The sequence below is a fragment of the Rattus norvegicus genome, chromosome 17 (genome assembly GCF_036323735.1).
Source record: "Rattus norvegicus strain BN/NHsdMcwi chromosome 17, GRCr8, whole genome shotgun sequence".
Lineage (NCBI taxonomy): Eukaryota > Metazoa > Chordata > Mammalia > Rodentia > Muridae > Rattus > Rattus norvegicus.
In genome coordinates, this window is record NC_086035.1 from 82,065,506 (window position 1) to 82,075,005 (window position 9,500).

The 9,500-nt window shown below is 42.0% G+C and overlaps 1 protein-coding gene across 2 annotated transcripts in view; it reads left to right on the forward strand.

Annotated features, from left to right (window-relative positions):
* The window catches only part of Stam (signal transducing adaptor molecule), a 45,939-nt gene extending 36,727 nt beyond the window's left edge, over positions 1-9,212 (forward strand). For both annotated transcript variants that reach the window (NM_001109121.2, XM_017600651.3), the window contains exons 10-14: positions 804-891; positions 1,309-1,363; positions 2,105-2,258; positions 3,645-3,820; positions 7,725-9,212. In NM_001109121.2, coding sequence (NP_001102591.1) covers positions 804-891; positions 1,309-1,363; positions 2,105-2,258; positions 3,645-3,820; positions 7,725-7,977 — 726 coding nt within the window. In that variant the 3' untranslated portion in view covers positions 7,978-9,212. The remainder of the gene's footprint in view (positions 1-803; positions 892-1,308; positions 1,364-2,104; positions 2,259-3,644; positions 3,821-7,724) is intronic.
* Positions 9,213-9,500: the final 288 nt, after the last annotated feature.

The window sequence follows — 9,500 nt, forward strand, 5'->3', positions numbered from 1 at the left end:
CAGAATTAATTTGCCCAGAGAGGAGCTTTCCTCTGCTTCCAATCTGACAATTAATTCATCTCTTAAACAGTCTTTGTTTGACATAGCAGTCTTACTTTGAATTTGTAGTTTTTAATATATTAGCCCTATACCTATGTATAATAGCATTACTGTGTAGAAAATGTCTCAGAAGTTTGTAATAATGTTCATAGAATTTGGCAAATGAAAAGCTACATCTTATACAATACGTGGTATTTTTATGCAACGGCCTTTTTTAGTTCTTTCCATCCTAAGTATTAAAGGATTTTGAAATAGACTCAAGTAAGTGGATATAATCTAGCTATCATTTCCAACAAAAAGGAATAAAGTACAAATTTCTTTTCTTTTATGACAAACTGAAATGTTGATGGGAAGAGAACAGAGTCAGTCCTTAGAGGAACAGCTGTCATCCTCACTGCCAGAGAAAAGTAAGACTGAGCTGTTAGCATAGCAGGCCGTTCTGAGGGACGTCCTGACTGCTGTGTGGCTAAACTACAGCCGCTCCAAAGCAAAGTGAAATTCCTGAACGTGACGTAAGAAATTGGAGAGGTTACACCCTGTGAGTTCCTGTGGATGGTCCTGTTCTAATTAGGACATTTTGAAAAAGACCTGAGGATAGTGTTTCTCATGGTACTAAAGGAATAAGTAAGATGCTGAAAGCATAAACGGGAAATTAGCCTTCCTCACTCTGAATTGTGAGAATCATCTGGCCATGACTGAGTTAGGAGAGCATAAGGTTTCATAGAGATCGGCTGCTTTCGACATTAACCATTTAACTTCTGTAGGATAAAATGGACCAGTTGCTACAGATGTTGCAAAGTACAGATCCCAGCGATAATCAGCCAGACTTACCAGAGCTACTTCATCTCGAAGGTAACCTCATTTTCTATCTACATTATAAGCAGAGAGTAAACTGAGACCTTTCTTCCTCTACTGCTCCAGAATGGGCTTTGAGAGTAAGCTTAGAAACGGAACATTACACATTCTTCCTGTTCCTTTTTCACCTGTCATGTGCTGTTTAAATCTTGTGTAGAAGTTGAAAAAGCCTTACTATACAAATTATTTTATTCAACATCTTAATCTTGTACAATGAAAAAAGTATTTTGAAGTCAGTATTTTAAATTGTCACCATTTTATATTTTAAGAAAATATTTTAAGTTGTATTGATGAAGGATAATTGGTAATTTTTATTACTTCACATTAAGCTTTTCATTTCTTTATATGAATATTTTTCAAAAGTTTACTTTCTTTTGTTGTGTTTTCTTATTTCTTCAAAAATTGTCACCTTAGCGATGTGTCACCAGATGGGACCTCTCATTGATGAAAAGCTGGAGGACATCGATAGGTAAGGAACTTGAGCTCTATTTAGATTGTGTATCTTTCTCTCTGAAACCATTTTAGTGAACCACCTTTTAAAAAGGTGCTGCAGACTGCGGAGATGGCTCCCATACAACTGCCAAGGACCTGAGTTTGGATCCTTAAAGCCCACATAAAAAGCAGGCTGTGGTGCTTGTCTGTAAACCCAAGGAGGTGCGGCAGGAGAAAGAAGAGGTGTGGTACAGATGCCTGAGTCCACTGCCAGCCACGGGCTCTGGATGAGCTTCAGCTTCCTTCTGTCCTAAAACGAAAGGTAGCGAGCTGTAGAGGACAGACATCCACACTGTCTCAGGCCCTCCATGTGCATGAAGCTGTTACATGGACCACATACATAGACAGTGCTTCAAAGAACCAGTCTTTATGCACTGTTTACTCTGCCAGGAGTGAGGATTTGGCTTCATTTGCCCGTTCTTGAAAAGCAGGCTTCCCAGAGGCCTTCACTGTCTTCCTCTTTGCTCTCTAATCATGCTCATGTAGGCAGCATTGTCAGAGCCCACAGGCTGGCTGGCTGTTGATAAATGAGGAAATCTAGACGTCTCAGGTAAAGTCAAGGACTCCAGCAGGGAATCCTAACCTGAAACAGTTTTTGTTGCCTCAGGGGCGAGCAGAAGGCCTTTCTGCCTCCCCTGTTGATTACTCTTTGTTATTTTGATGAGTCATAATTAGAGCAATGTATCATTTAACAATCAAATTCTGTGTAATGTTTCAGAAAACACTCAGAACTCTCAGAACTGAATGTGAAGGTGATGGAGGCTCTCTCACTGTATACGAAGCTAATGAATGAAGACCCAGTGTACTCTGTGTACGCCAAGTCCCAGAGTCAGCAGTACTATGTGCAGGCCTCTGGTGTGTCCGCTCCCCAGGTACGCAAAGTTACAGGGTCAGCAGGACTACGTGCAGGCCTCTGCCGGGCCTGCTCCCCAGGTATGCTTTGTAAAGCTGACGGGCGTTGTGCAAATCCTTGAATGTAGTTGACATTATTTGGAACGTCTTGTTTTTCTAAAATGTGTGCATATGTATCTGTGCTTGCTAGTGTATACTACATGTGTGTACTATGTACTACATGTGTGTACTATTCCCCTTGGTTGCCAAAAGAAGATGTTGGATTTCCTGGAGCTGGATTTACAACATTTTGAAGTGTGTGCTGTAGGTGCTGGGAACTGACCTCAGAGAAAAAGGACTCTGTCTTTTTAAATTTAACCCAGCATCCACAGGAGGAACAGCTTAGATATGGGGATTGACAAGCAAATCTAGCTGCCCGTTTGTATGAAGTGCACACCAGCCACTCCATTTGCCTCACAGCTGCCCCGTTTGTTTCTGCTTTGTGCAGAGCTGCATTCTAAGCCTATAGAATTGAGTGCTTACCACAGACACTGCACCTTAACCCTAGGAAGTTAGTGCGTTCTCCGTTCTTTCCGTTGCAGTTTAGAAATGTGAATTGTGAATATAGTCTAGGGCTATATAACAAAATATATTTCCGAGAGGAGGAAGGAAGAGGGGGAGAGACAAATTGAAAAAACTGTTTTTCATACAATCTGATCATGGTTTCCCTTCCCCAACTCCTCCCAGATCCTCTCGTCTCCATACCCCCACAACCACAGCCCCCACCCCCAAATAAACTTGCTGACAAACAAATGGGAATTTAACAAATGCTCTTAAAAGACCAACATGGAAAGTATATCATAAATTGAGTGTAGAGATTATGTTAGTGTAAAATGTATTTCAACATCAGAAAGAACAGCTTTTGGATATAGGAATTGGCAATAGGGATGGTTCTATATGAAAGTAAAGTCTGCTCATATAATCTGTAAAAATAACACTTCAGACTAGGAAGATGGCTCAGGGCATAAAATGCTTGCCAGACCGGAGTTTGGATTCCTAGCTCTCTTGTAAATGCTAGTTGGGCATGGTAGCTAATCCCAGCACAGGGAGAGCAAGTTGGCCAGCTATAGTGGCCAAATAGGTGAGCTTTGGGTTCAGTAAGAGACCCTGGTTGAATAGATTTGGTGGGAAATAATCCAGGAAGACACTTGACCCTTGGCCCACATGCTCCAACATACGCATACATGCATCCACATTCATGCAAACATATAAAGTGCCTTTTATAAAATTCCAATTGATAGAAGCTACTTTTAAAGGAAGTTCTAAAGAACAGTATCCCTGTTTTCGTAACTGAATGCCTCTGCTAAGTAACTTTGGAGTATACATTACACTTGTCTAATGGATTGTGTCCGTGTCGTCTCTTGTAGGTATACCCAGGGCCTGCTCAGAGCGGAGCCTATCTGGTTGCAGGGAATGCCCAGATGACCCATCTCCAGAGCTACAGCCTTCCCCCGGAGCAGCTGGCTTCCATCAGCCAAGGAGCAGTTCCTCCCTCTGCAACCCCAGCCCTTCCTAATCAGCAGGCCCAGGCTTCTTACCCGAAGTAATTTCATTGTTGATGGTTGTTTAGGGTTAACGTTAAATTTTTTTAATTGGTTACAGTGGTCTGTGATCATAAATCTGGATAAGAAAAACAGGAGGTAGGCATCGCTGTTCAGACTGCCCTGTTTATGTAGAGTGAGTGTTGTAAGAGTGCGGGCAAAGTCTTTTCCTTGAGGCAAGTAAGGGAAGGCTTTCACGAGCTCACCAGCATAGTGTTTCTGGGTAACACAGGCACACTTCAGAAAGCAGCAGTGTCAGTAATGTCCTGTGTGTACCTCGCTATTGGCGTGCCCATCCACAAAGTGTGGGTGAGCTTTTAAAGACATTGTTCTGTTGTCATGTCTCAGATGTTAACATGACTTCAAGGAAGATAGTGAAGAAGCCTGATACTGCATGTACGGACCAAGTGCTGTGCTTATGTTTAACACACGCTAACCAACTGACTCTCTGTAATAGCTATGAGAGGTAACATTGGCACTCACTCCATTTTGTTAATGGGAAACTGATATGCAAACTAAGGTCCCACTTAGCTAAGATCCAGAACCAGGCCTGAGGCCAGAACACTGAAATTTAGCTCCCTTTCTCCCAGTGCAGCATTTGGAATGGTGGTGGTGGCTGCAGAGCATTGATGTGCTCTGGGCACATGCTAAATATTCTGTCCAGTGTCAGCTGTCTCCTACGTTCCACTCCTCATCTCCTCCCAGAGTTAGCTGAGGCTAACCCCTGCCGTTCACATGGACTGCTTCTCTCTCCTCTGCATTGTCTACCACGACAACTAATATGTAATTATTTACCATGTCCAAGTCTTTCAGAGAAATACCATAATACACTTACAGTTGGATACTAATCATTTCTTACCTAATCACCATGGCTGCACAGTTTTTTTTGTCCTTATAAATGAGTTTATCCAATTACTGCAGTTCTCATCAACTCAGATTGGTCCATTCATTCTTCGGTCCTCCTCACCAGTGTCTCTGTGGTGTTTCTTTCTGATCCTATCATCTACTTTAACCCCTCAGTAACTGTACTAATGGCGTACAAAAATATCTACCCTTTTCCCCTGACTTGGGAAGTACTTACCGATGTCAGTTCCTCCCTTCTCTTAGTGAGACCTTTCTTGACTAGCCCATGTCAAATAGAAAAGCTCATAGTCTAAAGAAGCTGCTTTTGTCCATGTCCACCCCCCAGCCTCACATTTTCACAGTGCTAGGATCAAGCCTAGAACCTTGTATATGAAGCCAGTGTTCTACCGCCATTTTATATCTCATTTCTCATTAAATCCTTAAACATCTGTTCATCAAACCAAATCAGTGATAATAGATCTGTAAGTTATGGTGGCTTCATCCTTTCTCTCTTCTCAAAATACTGTCCCCACGGTAGGTAGCTTAGAACATTACCTGAGTACTGGCTCTTGAGTGAGCGCCTTCCGTATGTCCTGGGGACAGATGTCTGCAAAGTGCTTACTTCTAGAATTAAAGCTGTGTGAAGAGGAAGAGAAAACAGCCTCTCATGCATTCCCTGTTGCTTCTTTACTCCAGAGGTGTCAGCCCTAAAACCATGCGCAAACAAAGAACAAAAGCGCACTCTTGAGTAGGTTGTATTTATGTGTTTGTGCCCACACACACATGTATATAACAATAGTCAGAGAAAAGGAAGCTATCAACTTGAGAGAGAGGTCCGTAGGAGGGGTTGGTGGGAGGAAAGAGGGACAGAGATATAATTTTATTTTAATTAAAGTGTATAAAAATTTTTAAAAAGACAAAAAGGAAATAACCTTCCAGGGCTGGGACAACCTGCCAGTGAATTGGTGAAAATCTGCATGGCCTTGAATTACAGCCGAAAGCTCAGATACATAGCACTCCTGACTCACACCAGGCCTTGGTTTTCCTTCGTTTTCCTTTCCAGATCCTCCATTTCCTCTGCCAGCACTTGCCTTATTTCTTCTCCTGAGCAGACACTTGTTTTTATACATGTACAAATATATATCAATTCTCAGATTACCTCGGAGTCTCTGATACGCCTTCAAGGGATTGAAAGCCGTCGCCTCACCTCTGTCCTAATGTAGACTTTGGAATTGTGGGCACTGGCGCTTTCTCATTAGTCACTGAGCTCCTGCTGTAAGTCATGTCCTAAGAGATGGCTGTAAAAAGGGGACAGAAACTCCGTCCTGGCTCTTGAAACTGCTGTAGTTTTATAGGCATAGACACAGGAAGGGAGCCACCCAAGGAAACTGGTAGGAGCACACGTCGAATCTGCTGGTACCAGGAGCAATAGAGACGGACAGCAGGGGTGTCCTAGAGAAAATGACGTCGCGCCAAGAACTAACTAGAGAACAGAGAGGAGACCAGCCAAGAAGGCCAGACATTTAAGGACACACCTCACAGAACGTATGGAAGGGACAGGTGTTCCTTAGAGGTGACGTCAGTGCTCCACTGCATGTCAGGCTGGGCACATTAGACACCGGCGCCAACCAGAACAGTTAGTTACAGTTCCAGGTAGGGGTAGGTGTGGCCAGGGTGGGGGTGTGTAGGATGTCCTTAGCCTAAACCTTTAGGGAGATAACAAAGGCAGCCATGCTTTCATTCACTAGTCCATTGAGATGATTCTGTCAGGATGTGCCGACGTCCAGACCCTCTGCTCAAACCCCAGGCCCACCTCTCTTACAGTGAGTCTCTTTCCTGTTCGTTTTTGGTGCGTGTTCCTGGGTCAGGCCCTTGTTAGGCTGGGTCAGGCTTTCTTTTCTGGTTACTGCTCCTCACGTGCCATTGTCGGGTACACCTTTATGTTCCTGACGTCAGAGAGTGGAGGACTCGCATGCACTGCTCTGCTCGCTCTCTTCAGTCACTTTCTGAGGACTTCATTCAGCCCCGTGTTTCTGAATGAGGACTCTTAGTGTCTATTTCCACTCCTCTCTCCCCTGGGACACCAGGTTGCATGTGTTTTCTTACGTGTCTTTTGGACATCTCACTTGAGGTGTCCAAAACTGTTGGTTCTGCCTGCCCATGCCTCTCTTGTTCCAGTCAGCTGTAGTCCCAAGTGTAGTTTTCTTCTTTTAGTAAGTGGTCATTCCAGTTATTTTTATCAGTTACAAAACCAGGCATACTAAACTACTTGGTCCATTATCAAATTTCAATGGCTCTTTTTTCAAAGTAGGGTGTGACCCTTCTCTCCTGTCTCCACTATGGCTCTGGGCACTTGCCAGCTCTCACATCTGTTCCTGTTCCCATGTGAGCCTGTCAAAAATATAAGTCCTATCTCATTACCTCTCTCCTCAGACACCACCCAGTGCTTGTTTCACTTGACTCACATGCATAACCCTGTGGCTTCTAAGGAACTTGTTGGACCTTCTGTAGCCCTCCTAACAGCTCCTTTATCTCTTATACCACATGTGCTTTCTCGGCACGTTGTATGAATGCCTTGGCCTCCTTTTTGTTCTTTGAACATGGCATTACAAAACCTCAAAGGCTTCTTTTTTTTTTTTTTTTTTTTGTAGCCTACTGTGTGCCTTTCCTAGACTGTTGATGGAGTTCCTCTGCTTTCTCAAGACCTTCCCTTGCATGAAGCCTTGTCTGAAAGGCCTCCCTCTAACACCCTACATAAGCGAGAATCTGGTTACCAGACTTCTGGTATTTGCCGATCCCTGTTTTTCTTTACTGAGATTTTAAGCATTGGCATCCTTTAAATTTATTAGCTATCTTTTTTTTCTCCCACCAGAATGTAAGCTCTGTAATGATAGCTACTCATTTTCTTTCTTGATAGCATCCCAGTGCTTAAATAACAGTGTTTGATACTTTGCACTTATTTAATAAATTGTCAGATGAACTGTTTAATAATTTTCCTGTTCATCTCTGAATTGGATGCATAATTCATTATTTAGCTAATCCAGTGTTTTCCTCCCTCCACAGTGCAATGGTTAGTTCTGTTCAAGGAAATTCGTATCCCAGCCAGGCTTCAATATACAGTCCTGCTGCTGCTGCTGCCGCTGTCGCTGTCACTGCAGTGCCTGTGCCTGCTGATGTCACCATCTACCAGAATCCAGGACCTAACATGTCCCAGGTGCCAAACTATACCTTAACGTCATCGACCCTGCCTCACACAGGAGGCAGCCAACAGCCACCTCAGCCACAGCAAGCATATTCTCAGAAGGCTCTGCTATAGGACTTGATGCTGCTCTGGGTGGCCTATTTCTGCTGAGTGCCACTGACAGTGTTAGGAAATTCATTAACATCCTAAGATTTGTTTTCCTCAGCTTGTGAGAGTCTATCTTGGTCAAGTTCAAATACTCAAGAAGGTAGAACTGCTTCAGTTTGCACTGACTTTTTAGAGGAATGCTCCTCCCCCGAGGAATGAAACTACTTACAACATTTATTTCCTTTCATGATATGAAGAATTGTTACAAGATTATTGTCTTGTAAAATTACCTGGTCTGCAGCACTCAAATGATCAGAAACTGCTGTGGCAAATGTTATGTACATATATTGACATGTAACTTCCTTAGCGACCTTTGAATTACAGTGGTGGTCATGTGAATATATTTAACACTGTTAAATTAATTTACATTGTTTTATTTTAATCATGAACAACTATGTTTGCTAATGTTTTGTGTAAATTTAAGATAAGTACACTATCTTTTTAAGCTACAAGAGAAGCAACTCGTAGCACATTGACCTGAAGGCATTGTCCTGTTATCGTGTCACATTAAATTGAACCTTTCTTTTACTAATTGTGAACAAAACATGTACGTTGTATCTTTGTGTAGCTTCTGCCCACTGGTTGTCATCACACCAGCATACAGTAGCCACATTTTGGTGCAATTAGAGGAGAATAATGTTCCCTTTAACCCTTTATATTTTGGCATGATGTTCCAGGTATTGTGGACCATGAGACAAAAATTAGTCCTTGTATTTTATTTTGAAAAAGGTGACGTTGATTTACTTTTTCCTAGTTAGTGTGATTAGGTTTTAAAGCCGTGTACTGTGTTTATTGGTAGCAGTGACACCAAAGACAGAGACGATGCACACGGGGATCGTTCAGTGGGCAGCGATGAACTAACACTACAATGTCAAAGTCTCTTGTAAAGCGTACGCTATAAACAAGATCTGATTCTCCTGTCTTACCCCACTAGGTTTTTTTTTAATGTTGTTGACACATTGTATCTTTTAATTCTCATTAAAATGGATATAAATAGGTGTTTCAAAGTAATTTATATTCTGATTTTGTTTAATAGTGTATATATTTATTGTTGCTACAAACTGGAGTCTAAGTTTTTCCCTCTTTGTCTCACTTGAAGTTCTAATAGAATTATTTTTGCTTATTTAGGAGTAACTTTAATGAATTATTGTAATTCATATAAAAATTCCATTGATATTTTAGTCATAAATATTTACAATTCCCCTGGTTGTGCTATCCTGTTATTTAAATAACCTAGAATTTGCGTATCATACTCACTAGAACTGAGCATCCCTCCTGTGAGTGCATGATAGCTTTGCATTGCTGACTTGTCCTCCTTCTGACAAATGCCTTCCGCTTTGGCGAATAGTCTGAGGGTGACTAACTCAGATCATATCTACAGCTCCTTCACTCGTAAGTTTACTTGAGTTTAAAGTGTGTCACCATCAAATAGTAATGTTTAGATTTTAATTCAGCTGTCACATTTTAAGTTTTTTAATAAAACCTCATAA